Raw genomic sequence first — 25645 nt, 5'->3', positions numbered from 1 at the left:
CTTTTTTTGAAGAGTATAGTAAGTATAAATGTATGAAGTGTAAACTAATTTATTTATTTTGTAAAAATATTCGATTTTTTTGTCAGTTTCGAGAATAAGTTCTTTGTTCCGTTCGGAATTGAGATTTTTTTCAATATTTATTTGTTTAATTTCATTTGTTTACTATATGTTTTAGTATTTTAGCAATGTTAAACTCGAAATAACTATTTAGGTTTTCAAATTTCTCAAACACATGTATATGCAACAATTACAAAATTCCAACTTTCATGAATTACAGTAAGAAACAATGCATTCATATTGTAACTTAGTGCAAATGTATAATTGGCTTAAATTTTAAAGCGATCGGGGTCTGGAAAGGCCAGGTGGTTAGGGCGCTTGACTCCCAATCTGATGGTTACAGGTTTGAATATCCGTCATACCAAACATGCTCACCCTCTCCGGCATAAGAGCGTTATAATGCGATAATCATTCCCACTATTCCTTGGTAAAAGAAAAGCCCAAGAGTTGGCGGTGGGTGGTGATTACTAACTGCCTTCTATTTAGTCTTACACTACTAAATTAGGGATGACCCTCATGTAGCTTTGAACGAAATTAAAAACAAACAATAAACTGATCGACAAAATAATAGTATTTAGATTTGTAGACGTAGAAAGCATGAAGAAAAACAGAAGGACCTGAACCACACATAAAATACATGATAATTTCTCGATATTATTAATATACTTCCATAAACAATTTTGTGTTTGTTATGTATGTTTTGTTTTGTTTTCCACTGTTCGTATGAACCCCTTCCCTCGTTATGACTTTAATCCTAACTAATTTATGGTCGGCCGTTGTTTTTGTGAGTCAAGATGTTTTACGTCAGGATGGTTGACTCAGTCAGCAATCATATAGAGTTAGCATACTCATCAACGAAGATTTGAAGTCATGACTCTCAAATTCTAAGTCGAACGCCTTAACCACCAAGCAATGTCAGACTATAAATGTATGAATATTTAAAACAATTCTGTAATATTCTGTGCATGTTCTGTTGGTCTGAAAGATTGCTAGTAGTCACTGTAACAGAAGTTTAAGAATCCTGTCTCCGAAACATAAGTAAATAATTTTATTAACATAATTTCTGAGTATTCACTCCTATACCTGAAATTATAAATGTACCGTTAACTAGAGTCAGTTGGTCACAATCCGCTTCTCATAAGTATTGCGTTATAGTGATCATAGAAGTGCTAAGAATAACACATGGAGAAACTTCTTGATGTAAACAACAACTGTGGGGAGGGATTTTTGCGCGAATGTGTGACATTAATAAAAGTCCGGGTTGTAGAAACTTAGGTCAATTTAATACAATCAGAAAAAATGTTGTTGGTTTTGAGCTCAAAACATCTGCTGTTCACGGTAATATAAAGTGAAAGAAAAACAGTAAAAACGATTTTGTTAATTTATATATATATGTATGTATGTTTATATAGTTCAAGGCTAAAATAGAAAAATAAAGAATTGAGAGAATGTAAACAAAGAAAATGATTCCATTAAACAAAGGTAAGGTACTCTTATGTACTTCGTGCAGTTCTTGTGCAACTTCTTCATATTGGTGATATCTCCATGGTGCACTTTCGTATAATATGTGTAAGTGGGCCTGAATGACAAAAGCATAAGATGCCAATAGGAAATCCGTATGAGAACCACACCTTTCCCAGATGGAGCAGGTTGTCGGTTTTTTACTCTCGTACCAAGCTACACGGAAATTAAGTGGAACTCTCGCGCACTGCCACTGTGTTCTAGTTTACTTCGCCCGGAAATATTTGATATTTGATTCGTCATCTTTAAGAATAGTAAACTTCCTTTAAGATACAGTCATTTCTGTGCAGGTTTTATGGGGGGTCATCCTAAAAGAATAAAGCCACAGGGACTTCCCCTTTGCTCCCAAGACTATTTCTATTTCATAAAAATATGCAAGAGTAACCTCGTGCTTTCCACACACCTATTCAAAGGTCTTTAAACTTTAAAAAATTTCCATTCTCATCACTACTGATAAGAAGTGCCTCATTCTGAATGTGATTGGTAATACAAAAACCCCAACTAGCACAAGCATTCTAATTTTCCATATATATAGGGGTCCTAGGGGTATTCTAGTATTAAATAATTTCGCTGTGGCAAAAATTCTAAAGTTGAAAAATTTAGTTAAGAGACCTTTACAATATTTCTATCATGAAATCAATGGTAGGTGTTAATATCATAATAATAATGGTACTTAATAGACTTAAGTGTGAGTTCTAAGAAATTGTAAAAGTACTTCGTAGATTTAAGTGTGAATTCAAAGTAAGACTAATTGTACGTCGTAGATGTTATGTGTTAATTGCAAGTGTATTAATACTCTAGAGGTTTAACTCAATGTAAAATTTATAAATCTCAAGCAAAAAATAACTATTTTGCTTACATAACAATGGTTACTGCAACAAAGTAAAGCCTTTAAGCTTACATAACTAAAATGAGTTAGTTAATCACATTTTGAACGTGCATGTGAGAAATAAGCTTGATAACAGCGGATACGATTCTCAGTGATGGTAGTAAATGCAAGTTTAATTACGCAACAAATATCACTAAAAATAACCATGTGTTCTAACATATCTTATTAGGGAAGTTTATAAACATTGTTTGTCTTCATATAAACGTTTTTGTATTTGATTCCATAAACAAGAATGTTTAAAACATTAAAAAAATGTGCAGTTCATTTTATTGTTTTTCATTGACTCTTTAATGTATGTTTACAGTTCGTGTTTCTTGCTGCTCTTACCTGTATGGCTGTCACATTAGCTGCACACAGTAACTACGAGCTTGGCCGTCCTAGTTATGAATATGGACATAGACAACCAATCTATGGCCATAGTGGCTATGGTTACAGTCGTCCTAGCTATGGAGGATATGGATATCACCGCCCTAACTATGGTGGATATGGACATGGTCTCCCTAGCTATGGATATGGAAGCTATGGACACTTTCGCCCAAGCTATGGATACAGCGGATACGGATATGGCCGTCCTAATTACGGATACGGAAATTATGGGTATTTTCGCCCAAGCTACGGATACGGCGGATATGGATATGCCCGCTCTGGCTATGGTTATGGCCATTAAGTAAACAAATATTCTGAAACGCTGTCATTATTTAACTAATATAGGTAAGAATTAAACAAACATACCGCATACAATTTATTCTTCTTTCTATATTGTGTCAAAGTTTAAAAAAGGGGTATACTGGGGGAGCATCCTAAAAACTAGGATATTACGGATTTAAATATTTAATGAAAAGCATACATTAACTTCGCTACACCCATACGACGTTGTAACAGGGTAAACTTGGATAACATTTGTCAACTTGTAATAGTGTAAACCTGGATACCACTTGTCTGCAAGTAACTGGATAAACTCGGATCCGTTTGTCCACTTGTAACACGATAAACTTGGATACTGTCTACTTGTCATAACTTAAACTTGGTTACTGTTTGTTTTCTTGTAACGCTGTGAACTTGGATACCCTTTGTCTACTTTTAACAGGGTAAATTTGGATCCGTTTGTCTTATTCTAACATGGGAAACTTGGATGCTTTTGTCAGTTTGTGATAAGGTAAACTTGGATACCATTTGTCTTCTTATAACAAGTTAGTCTTGGATAATAGGGTTAAGATGGTTTCTAGTTGTCTTCTTATAACAGGTTACCTTTGAATAATAGGGTAAACTTAGATACTGTTTGTCTTATAACAGGTTAGTCTTGAATAATATGGTAAACTTAGATACCATTTTTTTTCTTATAATAGGTTAGTCTTGGATAACAGAGTAAACTTGGATATGATTGGTCTTATAGCAAGTTAATCTGGGATAATAGGGTGAACGTGGATACAATTTGTCTTCTTTTAACAGATTAGTCTTGGATAATATGGTAAATTTGGATGCCATTTGTCTTCTTATAACACGTTAATCTTGGATAATAAGGTAAACTTGGTTCCATTTCTCTGTTTTCCTTTAATCACTCCCTTCCTCACACACACACACACACACACACACACAAGGTGTTTTCTTTAGGTTCATATTGTACAGTCTGTCCATAATCGAGAGAGGTTTTGAGGATTCGAAAGTAAATCTATCAAAATGTTACCTGAGTTTGACAGAAACGTAGTTTTGAATATTATTTCTATCTGATGATTTTTTAAGCGGCGGTTAAAAAAATTGAGATTTTTTCACAGAAATACTCTTTTCTTTAGTATTTGTTTGTTTTTTGTTTGTTGTATAGCAGAAAGTTTCACACTCTGCAATCTATGCTTTGCCAACCAGGGGAATCGAAAATCAATATTTAACGTTATAAGCGCGAATAATTAGTGCTGAGCTACTAGAGGGCTCAAATGATGACAAAGGTTATTACTAACATAAAATTCAAAAAGTAATAACGTAAGAGAACTCTCATGGCAATATAGCGCAAGAGAAAAAAATTGTAAAGTTTAAATAGAATGATAATAATTAAGAATATCTATCACTACAGGACCTCGAAGATGTTTTCAAATGGTAAAACAGTATTAAAATTTTAAAAACAATTATTTCAATATGTTGATACTAGATGGCGCAAACGTTTTCATTGTTTTCTGTTTGGAAGAATTTTAGCTTTTTATTTTTTTATTAGTATATTTTCTTTATCTGTTTTTCTCTTTTAAAGAGAAATTAAATAAAATAACTTAATGACAACTATAATAGATACGAAAATGCACTTTACGAGTCTATTGATAAATGTTATATCAATAAGTGTATACAAATATTAAATTCAGACAGTATATTTTCATTCTTTCTTTTTTGACAGATCTAACTCGCAGCTTCATTTTACGCCTGCTAACGACTTTTTCAAACCTCGTAAATTGAAGATCTATAAGACCAATTTTGATTATCTATATTCAATAATACTGTATCATTGTATTATTTTTTAGATTTACCCAGGTGACTTTTACAGATGATAACTATCTGTTTCGTAACGAAACGACTGTTTTTGTGTTAGGAAATTGATATTATTGTAATTGTTTTCATTTATTAAGCTGAAAATAAACTTTTTAACTTCATATTTATATTTTGTGTTTGTTTATTGATAAGTACAAAGTTGCACAATGGACTTTTTGTGCTATATCCACCATGAATATTTTTTTAAAAATTTTAGCGTTTTGAGTTCTGACACTTACCGCTGAGACAACTGCAAACATTATCTATATATGTCATTAAAACTAAATGCTTATACAGAGATCACTGTGGTATAGATTGAGAAAATAACAAAAACTTTCCATGATTTTTAAAAGATAAAGCGACACAATAAACTATTTTCATTGAACCAGTCGCGGGTATCAAGGCTTCGCATTATAAGTTCGTAACCTTACATAAGAGTCACCGTAGATCCCACAAGTTTGTTAAGAATATATCTTATTACTTTGTTACGCTGTTTTTCATCTATCATCACAAAATTACTCTGTATTTTCTGAAAAAGTATAGTATTACTTTACGGTTTTGTTCATACACCTTTCATTTTAAATTATTAGTTTTTAAGTGATTTCACTTGACTAATTTCACCGGTATGTTTTTAATATTATGCTGAAGTTCTGTTTCGAAGAATAAGAGTGTTGTTGAATTTCAAACAAGAAAATTTGTTTTAACAAACAGATGGCACACATACGTTTTAAATAATGGAGTTGTTTAAAGAAACCTTCTAGTTTAAAATTACCAAATACTACGTAATACAGTATATAAACGTTATTTTAAAGTGACAATCAAAATAATAAAAAATAAATACTACGTTATGTTGTTTTTTGTTCCTATCTTTTACAGTACAATGCAACTTATCAGTGACGAACGTCACATGTTTACAGTAGATGTTATTGAACCAGAAACGTGACAAGAGTTTCAGTTTATTAACAATATATACACGGTAATTTATTGTAATAAATATATAGCAGTGTTATAAAAGTACAAATAACATCTAACATTTGTTTTAAAACATTTATAAGATTTTAGGATAAATTATTGTGTAAGTAATAAAGTGTGATGTAAGATTGTTTTTATGTTTTGAATTTCGCGCAAAGCTACACGAAGGCTACCTGCCCTAGCCGTCCCTAATTTAGCAATATAAGACTAGAGGGAAAGCAGTTAGTCATTACTACCCATCGCCAACTCTTGGGCTACTCTTTTACCAACAAATAGTGGAATTAACTGTCATATTACAACGCTTCCATGGCTGAAAGGGCGAGCATATTTGGTGTGACGGGGATTCGGACTCGTGATCCTTGGATTACGAGTCGAGTACCTTAACCACCTCGACATGTCGGGTTTGTGATGTAAGATTAACATGATAGTTATCTGACAGACGCCCCACCACTCTCCACACACATACTTAATACAATTGCTTCGAACCACAAATGTTTTAACTCTAATTGACAACTAACTTAAAAAGTCTGCTACCTGACAACCCTTGCCATATAACAATATTTCTCCGTTTTTAACATTTAACTAAAGAGGAAATAAACGAGTACATAAATGATAAAATGCCTATTTTGTTGGATAATTAGTTTATTATTTTGTACAAAGATGGCGGGAGCATAACCTGTGTAGTAAAAGAAGACAAAAATAAGATCAAGTTTGTCATGTGGCCAACAAAGAACGAGAATGCATGACACGCTGTATTTTGTTAACAGGAATGAAAACTTTGGATTTTTCAACCATCCATATAATTGCCCTCGTTAATATTACCTGACATAATAAGTTTCAAATATATCTCATTAACCCTAATCAAACAAATGAAATTATTCGTTTCCTTGTTCTTCGTCGTAGTGAAAATATTTTACATAGGAGCAACGGCATGGTCATCGAGCGTGTTAAGGGGTGCGACATCACTGATTAATCCGAGGGTCGTCGCGTTCGCATGGCCCCGTCGCGACTCGTAAACATGCTCGCCCTCCCAGCCGTGGGGGCGTTATAATGTGACGGTCAATCCCACTATTTGTTGGTAAAAGAGTGGGTGGTGATGACTAGTTGCCTTCCATCTAGTCTTACACTGATAAATTAGGACGGCTAGCACAGATAGCCCTCAAGTAACTTTGTGCGAAATTCAAAAAACAAACGAACGAACAAAATCGTCGCACCAGAGTAAAAAGTAAGAAAAACTTCCCTTTAATTGAGTTTTTTTTCCAATTTGGTAGGTAGCCGGAAAATATGTTCTCCTAGCTTGACAAAATGTGTAGTTGTAGAGGCTTGATAAAATCTCGTACATTAACTAATTAGATTGCGCTAAAATTTCCATCATATATATTTTTAAATGGACCGTTCCTAATATTTTTTTTAAATCGGACAAAAACACAAAAATTATGAGCCCAACACTACGTCTTGTAAACATTTTCACTTAGTGTTTCATACTACTTTTGGATCAGTTTTCGAACTAATAAAAACGCTTCCCGGTATATACATGATTACTTTCGTTTCCAGGTGGTTAGGGCACTCGAATTGTCATCTGACAGTTGCGGATTGAAATTCTCGTCACATCAAGTATGTTCGCCCTTTCAGTCTGAGGGCGTTATAATGTGACGATCAATTCCATTATTCGTTGGTAAAAGAGCAGCTCCAGAGCTTACGGTGGGTAATGATGACTAGCTGCCTTCCATCTAGTCTTATACTGCTAAATTAATTACGGCTAGCGCAGACAGCCCTCGTGTGGATGTGCGTGAAATTCAAAAAGAAACAAATATACACGTAGCTAGATTGTTTCATAATATCATTCTACATAAAACTGCACAAAGAACACGATATCTATTGAAAAATAATTTGGCTGTTAGAGGCGTGGACGAAAATAAAGCAACTGGAAGATATAAGATCAAACTTACTGAAGTATTGAAGAAAACCACAAGCACTTATATTCTCTCCAACTTTAAGTGGCGCTTGATATTAATTATTTAAAACTATATTTGAGTATCAAATGTAAGTCCTTTATGGTTATTTATACCTGATGTTCAACATAACTGTTAACAAAAGGTGCAAGTGAAAAAATAAAGATTTGCGAATGTGAAATTAAAGTTTGTGCCAAAATGAAAAAATATTGGTGATTAAAGTTTATGTAAATTATTGTAACTAAACGTTCAAAATTTAATAAATTTTGTAGAATATATGTAAACATATCACAAGAAATCACATGGGCCCCTGAATCTTCAATGAATTTTGAATTATAATTAACTACAAATTGTGGCATTTCTTCAAACCCAAGACTCCAATAACTTTGGAACACACACAGTTTTTCGTGTGTTTCAAAGTTATTGGAGTCATGCAGTTTCCAGCTTTTCTCCCATTAGCTCATCGTGTAAAAAGCGTAGCAAAGATAAACCAGAACTCTGTCAGATAAACTATTTTACTTTTTTAATCGAAGATCTTGTTTATGTTTAATTGATATTTTCATACTCACTAACTCTCCTATTCAGCATTCGTTTAGTTTCTGTTTGAATATAATGCTGTTTAATTTGTTGAGTCATTGTATACAATTGAGTTTTAAATTAAACAAAACTCAAATGAAGTAAAAAAGGATAATAAATAGAATTCCTCACATGACTTTGCACATCCACTGTAATATATCACCTGCTATCTTGTAATTATAATAATGTTATTTATCGTCGTGTAATAACCAAAATAAAAGGGACACAGGAAATAATCTGATGGGAGATATGATTTAAAGTTTATCAAGCTATATAACACACAAGTTTCATAAGATTCCCGGATGTTAGTTTCCCTCACACATATTTTCAGCACTGATGTGATGATCCTTCGTATATCTGATTGTAACTCATCGATAAATGGTAATTAATGTTTCTTACTCTTTCTCGCAGAAGTGTTAAACTTGACAAGTTCTCCTGTCACACTTTCGGTGTTCCACCTCTCATAAATATTCTCCAGAAAGGAAAGGTTTAACAAAAATTACAAATCTTTTGTGTCGCAAAACTATTAAATGCAAACTACTTAATAACTTCCATGTTCGTACTTGGGACGGAAAACTATGAGCTAAGTCATGATTACCGTCAAGACAAAGAATACGTAAGATTCATATAGATGGAGAATGTTAAACGAACATGGAAACTTTTATGTTAGTGAAGTATTTCTGTCTTTAGAATATTTCTTAAAAACAGGGGGAGTTCAGTAAGTAAACATCTGATCTAAAATATATAAAATGACATGTTTTCCTTCATGGGAAATTGTATATATACACTAAGCAGTTCAACGAAGAAGAGCACATATGTAACGTGGAATCAAGCCCTATTATTAATATACGTTGTTTGACCTTCAATACGGATCGATTTCCGGAAAACGATTCAGCCTGTTGTTACTGTTTGAGTTTGAGATGTTTTTTTTTTAATTAATTAACATATTTTAAAATGTTTATAAATAAAGTTCTTTGATTCATAGCTGCATCAAAACATAAACTTTAAAGTATTGGTAATATTTTACACCACATATTGTAAAAAAATCTTCGCTGCCGTTTCTTGATATAAAGAATGCCAACTATTGGTGTTCTTCTTACGTTATGTAGGAGTTCTTAGCTTCACCAAACCAAGTGTTTTATAAGTAGCAAAAAGTAAAGTACAGCGTAGCTTTCTATTTTTCTATTAAATAATTTGGTTAGCCAAGAGTAACTTAATTCTCACATAATGAATACTTTATATAAATTTTCTTAATTAACACTTGTGTGAAATATTATAAAGGAATCATTTTTATATAATATTTTCACACAAAACCCGGCACAAGAATTCCGGGGAAGATTGTTTTTGGTTTTTTCGTCAAGTAGACCAAGTATCAAAACTTTATAACTGCATGATATGAACAGTTAAATTAATATTTCTCAACATAGAGATGTCCAAACTGTGGTCAGTGGACCATTGGCAGTTGGTTCACAGCTACCTTCAGGGCTTGCAGAAAGATTTCATAATTATGGAGTGGAAAATATTATAGTAAACAGGATACTTAAATTCTTAAGAATTTGGGTGTATAAGCAAAAATAATATTTATATATTAAGTGGGAAAACCCTAATATTCTACTTTATAAGGACTTTGAATCCAATTCGGTAAAGGATTCTACTAATTCGAAGTTTTCGCGCATTGTATAATAATGGACTGTCCTCTGAACTCTCCAGGAAAGAGGAGCTTTATTTAGTGATGGAACATCATTGTCAAAGTTCCATTATTAAAGTTTTGGATCCAGAAAACTGGATAGTAGTCAGAACTTGCAGATAAATAAGTTCGTTTGTTCTTATACAATTTGCTACTATGGATATCCACGTGGGATGATTTTCGTCAACCACAGCCACGAAGGACAGAAGCAGGATGAATGCTGACCCAGAAACAGAATGAATACTGATCCTAACCTGAGGTTAGTGGCCATCCATGTCGTCATCTCACATGATGAAACACAAAAATAAATAAAATATATTTATTTTTCCCGATCAATAGATTTTTTTTTTGTAGTTAAGCAGAAAGCTACACAACTGGCTTTCTGTTCTCTTCCCACTATGAGTATCGAAACCCATTTTCTATTACTGTAAGTCTCATGGCGTGCTCTAGATCACTAGAAAGTACGTTTATAAACGAGAGACATTACCCACGTCATGAACATGTTTTGTTGGTTTTTTTTTATTATTATCATAATGATAGTTTTCCTGCTCTACTTCCGTCGTCATCAGGTTTAAAATGAATGATACATGAAATAAACTTAAATAAGAATTTACGTGTTCCGTGACTACTGCATATAGAAGAATCTATTTATAACAGTGTCAGATCGACAGGCCACGAAAAACGGAGAAACTCTAAGGTGAACAATATAAATACAGTATTAATAGTTCTCAGCTTCCTTGCACATCATTTTGTTTGATATCTCGTGGCTTAATAACTCAACAAATCACAAATAAAATATATTGGACTATTATAAGAAAACTAAGTATAATCCTTAAGAAAGTCCATCCTTTTTCTGTTAAGTTTGACGATCATTTACCTGGCTCCATTTAAAATTCCAAAGCAATCATTACAAAAAAGGGAGATTTTGCTTATTATACACTCTTCAAAAGGGATATGTTTGTTATTTTAAAGAGAAATATATGTAATAACGTTACAAGCTCAGAGTATGTGATGTTACACGTGTTAAGGCACTGATTGTCAGACCAAAATGACAATAAAAGTTGTGCACTTTGAAAATGGAGGAACACATCGGATTTTTCACCAAAACGCATTCGTGTCCAATAAATTTGTTTGAGAGATCTGCATGTTCTGCAGGTGCAACATGTGCAAAATCCCTATAAAAGTGACGGGTTCTCGGTTTCCATAGCTCAGTGTTAAGCCACCGACATGCAATACAGTTACGCCAAGACTGACTGAAGCACAACGCAACAACGCCATTGGTCGCTTGGAAGCAGGCAAATCTCGATCAGATGTTGCCAGAGCTGTGAATGTCCACCCAAGCACCATCACAAGGCTATGGAATCGTCACCAACAACATGGATCAACTCGTGACCGTCCACGATCTGGCAGACCTCGTGTGACCACGCCCGCACAAGATCGCTACATCCGGTTACGTCACCTTCGGGATAAAACCACCACTGCGACGTCTACTGTTTCAACCATACCAGGGCTACGTAAGATTTCCGATCAGACCGTGCGCAACCGTCGAAGAGATTCTTAGGCCCCATGTGTAACCCATCATGGTGAACGTCAACGATGTTTTTCAGACAACCTCAACCACAGATTCTACCTCAGCTTGCAGCAGCTTTGCAGGGTGAGTGGACAGCCCTTCCACAGGATGTGATTCGTCATCTCATCGCTTCCATGGGCAGGAGATGCCAAGCAGTTATTGATGCTCACGGGGGACATACTCGTTATTGACGTTGAGTGACGTTAACCTTCAACTTGTGAGCGTGGACTTCGCCTTTGCAGACTTTGGATGTTCAGCAGTGAATGTGCAAAGTTTCACACATGTCATACAGAACTACCCGGAATAAACTTGTTAACAATATGTCTCAAATTTTACCTTAGTATGGATATTTTTGAAATATTAAGTATTCCGTTTACCACAAAGCTTATTTTGGATACCCATTTGTGCTAAAGAAATCTCAAACATTCTGTCTCTGACACTGAATGGAGTAGCGTTGTTCTGACATAAACTGGTGAATTATATCTCTAAAATTGAAGAGAGCAGTTTTATTGTGATGACAGCTGATGAATTCTCTCTCATACATTGAAATGAAAAGCGTTTTTATTATGTCCACTGATTAATTGTATCTGTAATATTGAATCAAGCATTCTTATAGTTGCGTCAACCGATGAATTATGTCTCTGACATCAGAGGGAGCAGTTCTATTGTAATTTCAACTAAGCTATGCCCAAGGATAACTCGTTTGTTACGATGTCTTGTAGTCGTGATACATTGTATACGATAGCCAATGACGAGTAATCAGTTTTATTGCAATGAGAAAATTTACGAAAAATATAAGTATCGTATATGTTTTTTGCTCTAGAAAAAAAATTAATTTAGATATGAAATATGAACTAAAATTAATACTTTCATAATGTTATATAGAATTTTACACATTTATTTTTCTTATTAGTCATCCACACTCGTTGTAAACTCTTCAACTCGTGCACCAGTAGTTCAGCCGTAATGTTGAGGATTTATAACGCTAAAAACTTCCTTTTTAATATTTGCAATGAGAAAGCAAAGATAGCCCATTAAATAATTTCGTGTTTAACGAAAAAATAAGCTTTTGTTCATTTTGATGAAGGTTTGTAATGTTATCAATTCATTATAAAAGAAAATATCGTTCTTTGTGTAAACGTACATAAAATGAATTTTGCGTCACGTGAAAATATAAAAAGTATTTTCTCAAAGATTACTACATTTCTTATTCCCAGTTTTGATTAGTGTGCGTAACAGAAAAGTTACAAATGAATTTTTTTTCATAGATCTGCAATTTGTTAAAGTTGTTTCATTAAACTGTTTATCAGTTTAAATGGTTACTGGATATTTACATCATACATATAAAACAAGTGTGTGAAAATTAATGGTACCCACTCTAAAAAACGGAAAACGATATTTCAAGGAGATTACTACAAAAATATTTAAAATAAGAAACAATTTGAGTTATTTGTGAAGTGAGTAGAGATAATTTTGATAGAAATAAATCGAAAAGTGAAATTTCCTTGCATTTAAGTTAATGTTACTTAAATTATACAAATTACTTAAATGTATACAACATTATACACAACTACACATTCATTAAAGAACTTTCCAAAACTAAATTTCGAAACAAACCTGAGAATGACATAGAAAATAGCGTATTTAGAAAAGTTTGTTTCATAATATTATGTTTTTTCAAATACTCCTATGAAGTGTAAAGTTGAAGCTAACACTGGAAATATTTTGCAGTGTTATTAAAAATCGTAAACGTAATCACAATACAGTTTGCGAAGAAACACTGAAATCTGAGAAATCTAGTGCTTGACTAGTTACATCTATGACTTGTCTAGTGTCTTGACATTCTAATGTTTTATTAACAAAATGTCTTAATATTCTAGTTTTGACTAGTGTGTGAATAGACTGATGTTTAACTAAATCAGTATATAATATTTGACTGGTCTAATGCCTGAGACTTCTAGTGTTGGATTAGCCTAGAGCGTGATGACTAGGAGGAAATATGTTATGTATATAGATACAAAAGTCTTACCAACAGTTTCCTGTAAAGTCTGATAATATTGACATTAAAATTTAATTATAAACAGATGTATAATGTTAACAAGTCTAAGTTATTTAGTGTAAGTAAACGCAGTTTCCTGTCCAATTTTAAGTAATTCTAAAAAAAAATGATAATTTTGATTTATTTTGTATTCTTATTGTGGTTACGAAGCTAGTCAAATTTACTAACTGCACATAAAATTAGGGCAGATAAAACAACAAAGTTTATCGAAAATTTTGGACATTTATTTTGTAGGTTTTAGCTATTATACAAAAAAAAGTGTTAATTTTTAGAATATGAAAAATATTTTTAATCTTAAATGCAAATTGCTTTACACTCGGAGCAATGACTACTTTGACTACATATATTAAAACATTCATTTTCAGCAAAAATACCACATTAGAAAGTTTGTTTCTGAACAAAATACTTATAATCACTGAATCACGGTGTCAAGTTTGGTGCTGACTAATCAAATATGGAAATGTGAAAGGAACACACACATATTAACGTGTGTGTGTGTGAAATCTTGACGTGAAATTTAAATATAAGCAAAGACAAAACATACAGAAATAAAAAGTTAAACGTACGAAAACTATAAAGTCAGGGAAAATGTTTAACAGCATACTAGTATTGAAAAGTTATTGAAGATAGTCTGATAATATTTTAAAAATGATAGGAATATGGAACAACAGATGAACAAATCTGAAATTATTAGAGTGTTTTAGGTGCTCGAACTCATATTGTACTCAACCAAACTACCTGCACCTAATTATGGGAAGAGAGTTGGCTATGTTCAGGTCGAAACGTTGTTCTGTACTTTATTTTAATTTGGTGCAAATGCCCATACCAACAGTTTATTTAGTCATGACAGCACAACATTATAAATGAAGTAACAGCATTAAAGGTCAGATGTCAGTGTGATCTAGGTATACAAAGATGTTCTTTTGATCGTTTCATAGAACTGTTGGAACTTTAGCGTTTCAGAGTAATTCCTTTGGTTGAAAGCACAACCACATAACACTGATGAGCCACTCTTAACAGACCAGTAAATGATAACCACTTGATATCGTACATAAAACGACCGGTAAGCTTTTTAATTTTCTCTGTTATACAGACATGCAATGGTTTCATTGATTTGAAATTTTTACATGTTCTACTGTAATTCATATACGTTGAATATCAAAATGATATTAGTATTTCTGTATCACGTACAGTTTTTTTACAAAACGTCATGCTACTTTTACGTAAATGAGTCATTTTCACCGAAATCGGGTCGCATTTGGTTATGCTTAACATGTTAATAACCACTGGTTATAGATTTTTTTAGACCAATCGCAATGTGAGTCTTATCAATCGTTCTGGAATTTATGAGAAACAAACACCCCTAGTATATAAACCGTTAACGTTTTGGGCAGTATTTGTTTGTGCGTATTCTTGGATATATATATATATTATCAATGTTATTTATTCTTCGCTGTGGCAACAGGTGATTATGTAAATGATCCAAGTATATTCTGTTATATTTGTAGCATATCTTTTGGATCTCAGATTAGGAAATTGATTTCGGACAAACAGTTCAAAAGGACATTGAGGAAATTTGACAAAGGGTCATGGATTGCTTTTAAAGACGTTACTGAGAAAATTTTAAGAAAAAACAAAGTCAGTAACATGCTCGATAAATTCAAAAAGTTTGGTTGTAATATGAGCTGCTTACACACATATTTACTATTTCTCTAAAGATATCGGTATCGTCAGCGATGAACAACGAGAAATATATTATAAATACGTCACTTTTCATTAAGAAGAAGTATCAGGGAAGGTGGAACATTAGTATAACAGTTGATTACTGTATCAGGGAAGGTGGAACATCAGTATAACAGTTGATTACTGATGGTCATTGAAACGAGATACTCAAAACGCAATACATAAATGAAAGACCACGACACGTAGTTTTCAGCCTAGATTTTACTAAAACAGTAATTAGAATGGATGAGGAAGCATATTTGTTTGACATCAGTATTCTTCCTGTTTCTTCAGTTTCTTTGTATTTTTTATAAACAATCGTAATAATAAAATATGTTCATTGTGGTAAACAAAGTAATAATTTTAACTAAACAAGAGTTTTTTTCTTCCAAGCTTGCATAAACTTGGCTACAAAACCCCTACTGTTTTTGCTAATGTTAGCATAATTACGTGTTTTGAATACAAAACAATATATAATTCATTGTTACATTAAAAGATTTCTAATCTGCATTTATTACTTTATCTTCATAGATATTGTAAAACAAGAGATAATTACCTTGACAAAGATCTGTGTGACTAATATATATATATAACTTATTAATGTAGTTATCATAGTATTTAAGCACGCGGCCTGGCATGGCCAAGCGCGTAAGGCATGCGACTCGTAATCTGAGGGTCGCGGGTTCGCGCCTGCGTCGCGCTAAACATGCTCGCCCTCCCAGCCGTGGGGGTATATAATGTGACGATCAATCCCACTATTCGTTGGTAAAAGAGAAGCCCAAGAGTTGGCGGTGGGTGGTGATGACTAGCTGCCTTCCCTCTAGTCTTACACTGCTAAATTAGGGACGGCTAGCACAGATAGCCCTCGAGTAGCTTTGTGCGAAATTCCAAAACAAACAAAACAAACAAAATTTAAGCACGAAACTACACCGTCGACTATCCGTGCTCTGCCCTTAGCAAGTATCGAAACCACATTTCTATTTCTATAAATCTGCAGACACCCAGATGAGCCTTTGGGGGAGGGGTCAGAAAGATGGTAAAATGCAATCTAAGTTGATGTCCAATGTGATTGAAAGTTGCATATTCTAGTTATCAGACGTGTTACGACATTAAAATTACACCCATTTGTCTTTCCATTATGACGTTCGCATTTCCTCTTGTTACAGTTACAGTTTGGAGTTACCGCTTTCATACATCGACTGTTGTTTACAAACAAATGTTGGTATTTTCACATTGTCACATGATATACAACCAAAAACAACTGAACATCATGATGATACAGCTTGGCTTACTAAGAAGTTAATCCTTTCAAGCTAAAATCAATACAGTTAATGGTTATTAAGTTCACTATAAGAACTGAGTTCTGACACATTTTAACTACTAATCTGAGTATAAACCTTTATAAGTACCGCTCCAACTTAATATCTACGTTCATGTACGACACGTTTAAGCAAAATTTGGGCTTACTTCATTAACACTAAGCTAGCTTCCTTCTCATGTAAGTTATAAGAACATAGTACTTTGATAACTTATTTCAACACGTAACGCTTCGAATTTTTTCTGAGGTATTAGATATTATTGTGATGGATTTACTATTATAGATTTATTGTAATAACAATGTTTGTTCTAGTAAAATATATATTTAGAAATGTCTATAACTTATTTTGTTAAATATGTATTACAAACTTCCCGCCTATTCACTAAATTTGTAAAAGATTCTCGAGTTTAAGAATCAACAGTATACATTTTATGAAACTACTAGTATATTGTTAGTGTTGTTGGTCCAGGTGGAATTTCTAGAAATTTAACCAGCTCATTAAAAAAAAACCAACACGACGTATCAAGCAACAGTATATATATTATTAGTTTGCTGCAGTTGGTATACTATAAACTTCTGAAACTAAAACTGTGATTAACGCTTATTAATCGGGAACTTCAGATATTGACCAGGAAATATTATAGATTTTAAACATTATAAACCATTTAACTTCTGAGGATTAACATCGGACGTTAGTATGTTTACGAAAACATTACATTAATTCAGATGTGAAAAACTTGACTTCGAATGCGCGTGTGATCAGCAAAGAGCTAGCTAACTCCTCGTTAAGTAAGTTGTACCGATGTCAACCCGAAATTAATTCTCTCATCGTGAACCCTCGATACGATATCAAAAGAGTTCCAGAGCAGATAGAGGACTCAATATAGTTTGTAAGTTTGTAAAACTTTTATATATAAATCATTATTTGTAATAACTGTTATTTATAAGTTGTATCATTGTTTGTATATTAAAATATATATTAAGAAAGAAAACTGTGTATCAATCTTGTTGACATCATAAATTTCATACGAATAAACATTTAATTAACTTCTAAATTTAAATTATCATTTAGCTCAGTTTTAGTCTATTTAAAATCTTAATGCGTAACATAATAAATTGTGGGACTCGTGTCCAAGATCTGAACCAGAGAAAAAATCGAACTAAATTCATATATAAATCATAATTCAATCGATATTTATCAACATGATTTGATTATGTCTTATTATCAAGGGTTTTGAATTATCCTCCCTCGAACAACTTGAAAAGTGTAACAAAAGTGGATTGCTCATCAGACTTAAGGATCTTGTTTGAACGAGCGACATTTCAGAGACAAAATTTTCGTCAATGTCTTTGCTTTAATGGTTTCAGACTGGTTAAGTAGGTTATAAGTTATTACTATAGCCTGTATAAATTCCATAATGTTTTTACTGTGATTATTGTAGTGCCATAAAAAATGATTTGTTTGATTGGTGGAATGATTTATACACGTCATGCTTTTCAACATTGTTTAGATTTTGCAAGTGGAATAGAATGGTCTTCATAATTTTCACATTTATTACCTTGCAAAAAGTTTTAGAAAAAAAGATTTTATAAGTTGAAGTATTCGTCTTATGATAACGTGCGAAATCATGTAGATAAATTTATTCCAAATTCATTTTACGTTGATAAATTTGTTGTTTTTTTCGCGCCAAACTACGCGAAGTAGAAAACAAATTGATTGCTCATATTAATGCGAGTTTCTGCAAGGTGATATACTAACATTGCTTGTTCTGAATTTCGAGCAAGTCCATACAAGGGCTATCTACGTTATCCGCTCCTAACTTAGCAGTGTTAGACTAGGGGGAAGGCAGATAGTCACCACCACCCACCGCCAACTGTTGGGCTATTTTTTTTACCAACGAATAGTGAGATTGACCGTAATATTATAACGCTCCAGAGGCTGAATGTGCAAGAATGTCTGGTGTGACGAGGATTCGAACCCTCGACCCTCAGATTACAAGTTGATCACCCTAAGCACGTTGCCATGCCAGGTGTATTTGATCAAGAGTCATGAATACAACAACTAATAAATCTCTCGGTTATTGAGCAATATCTATATAAGTTTACCAGTAGTGTTTGTTATCTGTTGTATGACCGTGTAACTACTTTACAGAGGGTGGAATTATCTTCAGCAGAATTGGTAAGTAATTTAATTAGACTCATATAGAGATATATGTATATATATACAATTTGGTGAACATACATCGAATTTGGTATAAAGATTTGTTGGGTCAATGGAAAGATGCCTGCAAATTTACGGTTTCACATTTTGTGCTTTGCAGTTTTGATGGACATTTGTATACAATTACAGATAAAGAAAGCAACATTTCATGTTCTGAGATAACCTTTCATTTCATCTCGAACTTACATAACTAGCTGAAAGATGTAAGTTCTTTCTTCCGTTTCCATTAAACGCTAACTCCTTTATGATCAGTGCAATGATGATTTCTTAAATACATAAAACGTCATGATATTTGAGAAACATCTGTTTTCTCTATTTTATATACAGAGACGCTTTGTAGTGCAAACAAAAAAAATTTGTGAGTAAAACTTTATTTGTTAAGTTCAGAAATTTTGTAGTTACAAGAACAAAGATAATACATATTAAACAACAAAGGATTTATATATGTGTGTGTGCATATGTTTCAAACATTAACTGTTTTTTCTTCTGTCTGTGGTTCGTGATTTTGAAAATAAAGGCATCCTAAACACTGGGAAACAAATCACCTTGATTTTGTGCACTTTACTTGAAAATCTGTAAGTATAAATATATCAGTGGATGAAGGCCTTTCCAGCACCAAGACCGTAACCGTAGCCAAGACCATAAGCACCACCTATACCATAACTAGGTACACCAAAACCGTAGGCACTTGCATGGCCGTAGTTATAAGGACCATATCCCAGACCAGCATATCTCAGACCAGGGGCGTTGAAATACCCGTAGTTTGCATTGGCACGAAGAAGAAGACCTTCTTTGGCGGCGGCAGCACCTTGAGCGGCAGCGTATCTACCTTGAGCGGCAGCATAGGCACCTTGAACGGCAGCGTATCTACCTTGAGCAGCAGCGTACCTTCCTTGAGCAGCGCCAATAGCACCAGTGATTTCTGGAGCACCAGTTAGATGGTAAGGAGCAACAGCAGCACCATAAGGAGCACCCAGTAAACCAGCTTGGGTGTAGGCCAACAGGCCGAGGAAGACGATAGAAAACTGTTCGGGAGAGAAGTAAGTTACTGAAATAATAGTTAGGAAGTTTTAAATTTATTTACAAACCTTTCTTTTATACTTTTATATTTATTTAATAAAGTGTTATGTCAACCACACAAAAATCATGAGATGATGATTTAAGAAAAAATGTAAAAGATATTGCACTAGTGAAGAGAATAATTATAATTGAAATATTCGTCCTTAGTTGTTTAGTGAACAGAAGTGAAATTTCATTAAAATAGATCAAAATGAGCAAAATTTTATATTTAAACCTCAAACAGAAATCTAATTTAACAGAATTAACTCCTTTTCTTTTCCTAAGAGACTAAACAAAAAAGGGAGTCGATTTATTGAGCATATGATTTGAACTATGCTTACCACAGTGTTCATATCTACAAGTCGTTAACGACAAACAAATCGAGACACAGTACCACAGTACCAGTATCTTTCACAGACCACTTATATACTTCCTTATTTGACGTCACTTTCACCATACCCAAGGACGTCCTACAGCCGTACACCTTTACTCTGACCACTTTTTATTTTTTATTTTTACATAGAACAAAACACTGGTACGGGTCGCATGCTAACCAGAATACATAGATACATAGTTTTAAACATGAAAGAAAAAACAATATGTGAAACCTTGAGAGCTCTAGCTTTCACGAGACAGCAGTCATGCACTATGAAAAAAGTTATGGTCTCGTTAGAATAACTATGGAAGCCACCAGCGTTGATTTTATCACAGACCCAAAAGCTGAACGTTGTGTGAACTAGTTTAGACCTTCTACTAAGGCAGGTACAGATAACGGTATCTTAATCTTTACTATAAACGTTGTGATAACGAGAAACAATAGAATGTATTCTTTATGTTACAGATAGAGGGATAAATCAAAAGAATGTTAATTAGTTTTTAAGTAAAACGGATTGTTCTGTCAACCCTTTCACACACATCTTTAAGTATATATGTGTAGACTGAAACGTTTATCATAACAGAATAAAAAAAATTCAGTGAGATTGTTCCTTCCAATTGAAAGTTGACTAAATTTCGAATTCGTATTATTATCTGACTTTGTTCTAAGAATACATTTGGAGATAAGAAAATATTCTCCAAACATATATTTGTTTTATTAGCATTCCAACCTTCTGTTCTTTTGTATATTTTTTTAATTTCTTTTCAAAATCATGTATTTTAAGACATGACTAATCGTTTTCACATATTATAGCTTTGTCCAAATTGTAGTTTTTTTATGAGTTAGTAGATAAAATAATAACGACTAGGTTCGGAAATTAAATACCTTTTGGACTTGATTGTCGTAACACATGAATCATTTTACATTTTCAAGGCCCAGATCAATCATTTTGATTAACAGTTAATCAGAACAATTAACCCTAAAAATAAAATTCACTAATTCATGTTTCTTTTATTGTCTTTCAAGTGGTAGATCTCGTCTTATCCCAGCCGAACTGATAATCCCTGCTATTGAAATAAAAGCCTTTTTGACACTGATTGTCCTTTTAACTATTGTTTTAGCTAGAACACGAGGAGACATGTCAGGGACTTAGAAACAATTGAATAATTTGTATGTTATAAAATGAATGGAAAGCATTTACGATATTAAAATTAAGGGAAGCGATTTTTTTTTAATTTCGCGCAAAGCTACTCGAAGGCTATCTGTGCTAACCGTCCATAATTTAGCAGTGTATGACTAGAGGGAAGGCAGCTAGTCATCACCACCCACCGCCAACTCTTGGGCTACTCTTTTACCAACGAATAGTGGAATTGGTCGTCACTTATAACGCCCCACGGCTGAAAGGTTGAGCATGTTTAGTGCGACCGGGATTTGAACCCGCGAACCTCGGATCACGAGTCGAAAACCTTAACACACTTAGCCATGCCGGGCCTGGAAGCGAAAATACTAAATGTAATTGTAGATAATTAATAAACCTTGGCCTCTGGGAAAGTTTCTTGTAATGACTTTTAACTATATTTAAAAGGAAACAAAGAAACCTTTGTGTATAAAAGAACAGTTGTTTAACACTTTGTGATATAATATTTAATTGACGTTCAGTCAGGAAACTAATTCGGTTTATTTACTATTCTCATATCTATGAAGATCGGGTGAATTTTTAGTGACGGGTAATAAATTAGTATTTTCCTTGATAGGGTTTCTCCTTTAATGAATGAAGTAATATATGTATAGTAGACTAAAAATTCAGCTGGATATAAATGGGTTCAGCATCATAAACATAATCTTGTTATATGATTTGTTTGATTTGTTTTCAAATTCACGCAAAGCTTCACGAGGGCTCTCTGCACTTGTCAAGTGCTGATATAAACTCTTGTTACTTATTTAATATCTTTACTTAGGGAATGTCATGTTATGACGTAATACATCAAGATACCATTATTTACAGATATTGCTATTAGATCGGTCGATCTTATACAACTTCATAGCATTATGGACATAAATATTATTCATTAATTAATTGTTTGATTTGTTATTAAATTCTAGCAAAGCTACACCAGGGCTACCTGCGCGAGCCATCCCTAATTTAGCAGTGTAAGACTAGAGGGAAGGCAACTAGTCATTACCACTCAACGCCAACTCTTGGGCTACTTTTTTACCAACGAATAGTGGAATTGACCGTCACATTAATGAATCAAGATTTAAAAAATTTGATTTTTTTCTTATACTATCATCTGAAGTTAAGAACACGGATTTTATCTGTTAACTATCTTTGGTCAACGAAAAATTCAATATTTTCCGTTTTTGATGTGTGTTAAAACTCATGGGCTAATGTTGTTGTTGTTTTTTTTACATTGTATGTTGTTACAACTTTTGTGGTTTGTACACTGTTTTCCCAGCATCAGCTAAAGTTTTGTTTGATCTGATGTTCAATTATTCTAAGATAGTTGATGTTTACAGAAATATATTGTATAAAAATGTTAAATACAAAAAGGAATTATGTTTTTTTATAAATATAAAATGCCATTCCAAGCATTCGTTTACTAGGTTACATTAAGTTGCGACATATACAATTAATAAATTACTATATACATAAGATGCTCCAGTTACAAATTCCAATTACGCACCAAGTTTTTTACTATTTCATTTATTTCTTTAATACACCCTATAACTTTTGGTAACGGTTGTTTCACACAATTTAATAAATTAACTCATTGTCAGAGTACTTAGTGGACCAGAGATTTGGCAATACCAAAATTATGTCCGTATCCCAAACCATGAGCACCAGCATAGCCATAGGGCGCAGCAAGACCATGTCCATAAGATCCAGCGAAACCGTGTGCAGCGTATCTTACACCAGCAGGAGCAAGGCCAATACCATGTCCAAAGCCGATTCTGGAGACAGAAGGAACGGCACGAGCAGCGAAGGCTCCCTGCAAAAGTGCCCCTCCCTTAGCAGCAGCCAGAGCACTTTGAGCAGCTCCGATGGTTCCAATAGGACCTCCAGCAACGACACCATGAGTGGCAACAGTTGCAGGAGCAATAGCACCATGGGCGACAGCTCCTGGGAATGCAACGCCGTGGGCAACAGCTCCATGGGCAACAGCACCATGGGCGACAGCTCCTGGGAATGCAACGCCGTGGGCAACAGCTCCATGGGCAACAGCACCATGGGCGACAGCTCCTGGGAATGCAACACCGTGGGCAACAGCACCATGGATGGCAGCTCCTGGTGCTACAACACCATGGGCGACAGCTCCTGGGAATGCAACACCGTGGGCAACAGCACCATGGATGGCAGCTCCTGGTGCTACAACACCATGGGCAACTGCTCCTGGGAATGCAACACCGTGGGCAACAGCACCATGGGCGACAGCTCCCGGAGCGGCAACACCGTGGGCAATAGCACCATTGGTGACAGCTCCTGGGGCAACGAAACTACGGGTAACGGTGCGTTGAACGACAGCTGATCCGAAGGGAGCATTAAGAAAACCTCCCTGGGTGTCGGTCAACAAGCCGAGAAGAGTAATGACGATCTAGAAAAAAGACAACAACAACTATTGTACAACTGCATAAAAATATACAGTTATTAAATGTCATACTATCGATGTAAAAACTGATTAATATTTTAGAATATGCAATATAATTTGCTTTTGGAAATGCTGATTATCTATTACATATTTATAATAAAATATTCTTAAAATGATTGAACGAATAAGAAATTAGTTTCAATGGTAATATATTTGAGTACATGTTACATCAATGGATTTTTCTCTCAGATTGAAAGGCTTATGCTTTCATAAGTTTACTTACCAAAGTGTTCATGGTTGTGTTCTCTGTACAAGTGATACAATCGACGTAAAATAGATCTCTTTTATACTTTAATGTGTGACGTCAGGCTGGTCATATTTATGATGTTTTCATTCAATTTTCTAAGCCAAAATGGTAATGTTGTTTATTTGGCCTTTACCAGAAGTATTAGGAAATTGAGCTTAGCCTGTTGAACATGTGGGTTTGGTTTGATATTGAACAACCAGTTTACCTACTAGAAACAATAAAGTTAATAACAAAACAGAGCTATATGAAACTTAAAAATCAAACTAAACTACCTTGAGATAAAAGTCTCTCTGTTACAGCCCCCACTTACTGTAAATCACCGTCAAACTTGTACCTGTTATCAAGGTGAGGCTATGGAGCCACCTCGAACCCATGATTCTTGAATAGACATTTGTCTTATATCTAATTCTCGTGCGTTTTTTGGTCACGTACTGCGTTTGATATTTTTAATTCAAAGATCACAGTTCATTATTACGAACAGCTTATCAGACCCTTTAAAGCAACAGGACGGACAATATTTTAAAGCTATAGAACATAAGTCAAATTTTGAACATAGCAATTATATTTTATCCACTCTGGTTTCTATTAGAATTATAAATAAATTAATCTTCTTTGGCCAGCTAAAGTGTTTTTTTTAGGAAAAATAATACTGTTATTTGATTTTGAATGCAATTATATATATAACACATATGTCAAAATTGCTGGAGTTTCCCTCATGATGAAAATATAATTCATAAATTACTCTGGAATATTGGGTATAAGCCACTGAAATATGGCACTGATTGCAAATTTATGTTTTTATAACACCTTTAAAACTACACCTCAAAATTGGGACTAAAAATTATTTTTATAACGAAAATTTCAGTTACGTTGTTCTATGTCTTATAATAAACGTCAATTCTGGTTGGGTATTTTTCCCTCAAAGTAATAACTATATTAACCAACGATTTTAGTCCAAAAACAGTATGTGAAAAGTATCCTAAGATCTTTTCCAATATCAAAACATATCATTTTTAAAACCTTTGCGTCTCAGTTAACTAAACAATAAAGTTTTCTATGATACTTTTATTGCAGTTATACAATGAAATATTGACAGAAGAACGAACATTTAGAGAAAAGGCATAGTTTTAGGATTAATTTGAACAACTTTATTGATGTACATAAAATAAAAGAATCTTATAATTTAACTATTAGGTACTCATGATGGACAAAGATAGTTCATTTTGTAGTTCTGTGCTTAATTCCAAACGAACAAACTTTATAG

The 25645-nt window shown here is 33.7% G+C and overlaps 3 protein-coding genes across 3 annotated transcripts; 1 reads left to right on the top strand and 2 right to left on the bottom strand.

Annotated features, from left to right (window-relative positions):
- The first annotated feature begins 2067 nt into the window (after positions 1-2067).
- Positions 2068-5109, top strand: LOC143246661 (uncharacterized). Its single transcript, XM_076493726.1, has 3 exons — positions 2068-2220; positions 2772-3178; positions 4845-5109. The coding sequence occupies exons 1-2, from the start codon at positions 2209-2211 to the stop codon at positions 3132-3134; spliced, it is 375 nt and encodes a 124-aa protein (XP_076349841.1). The 5' UTR covers positions 2068-2208; the 3' UTR covers positions 3135-3178; positions 4845-5109.
- A 14298-nt stretch (positions 5110-19407) lies between these two features.
- On the bottom strand, positions 19408-20601 carry LOC143246653 (uncharacterized). Its single transcript, XM_076493714.1, has 2 exons — positions 20453-20601; positions 19408-20077 (listed from the first exon to the last, which is right to left on the bottom strand). Exons 1-2 carry the CDS (start codon positions 20462-20464, stop codon positions 19643-19645), a joined length of 447 nt encoding a protein of 148 aa, XP_076349829.1. The 5' UTR covers positions 20465-20601; the 3' UTR covers positions 19408-19642.
- Positions 20602-23175: 2574 nt separating this feature from the next.
- LOC143246645 (uncharacterized) lies at positions 23176-24490 on the bottom strand. The gene is made up of 2 exons (XM_076493704.1): positions 24358-24490; positions 23176-24080 (listed from the first exon to the last, which is right to left on the bottom strand). The coding sequence occupies exons 1-2, from the start codon at positions 24367-24369 to the stop codon at positions 23271-23273; spliced, it is 822 nt and encodes a 273-aa protein (XP_076349819.1). The 5' UTR covers positions 24370-24490; the 3' UTR covers positions 23176-23270.
- Between the last annotated feature and the right edge of the window lie 1155 nt (positions 24491-25645).

This window comes from Tachypleus tridentatus, chromosome 1, assembly GCF_004210375.1.
Source record: "Tachypleus tridentatus isolate NWPU-2018 chromosome 1, ASM421037v1, whole genome shotgun sequence".
Lineage (NCBI taxonomy): Eukaryota > Metazoa > Arthropoda > Merostomata > Xiphosura > Limulidae > Tachypleus > Tachypleus tridentatus.
Note: the sequence above shows the minus strand (reverse complement) of the source record. Positions and strands in the feature narration are given on the sequence as shown.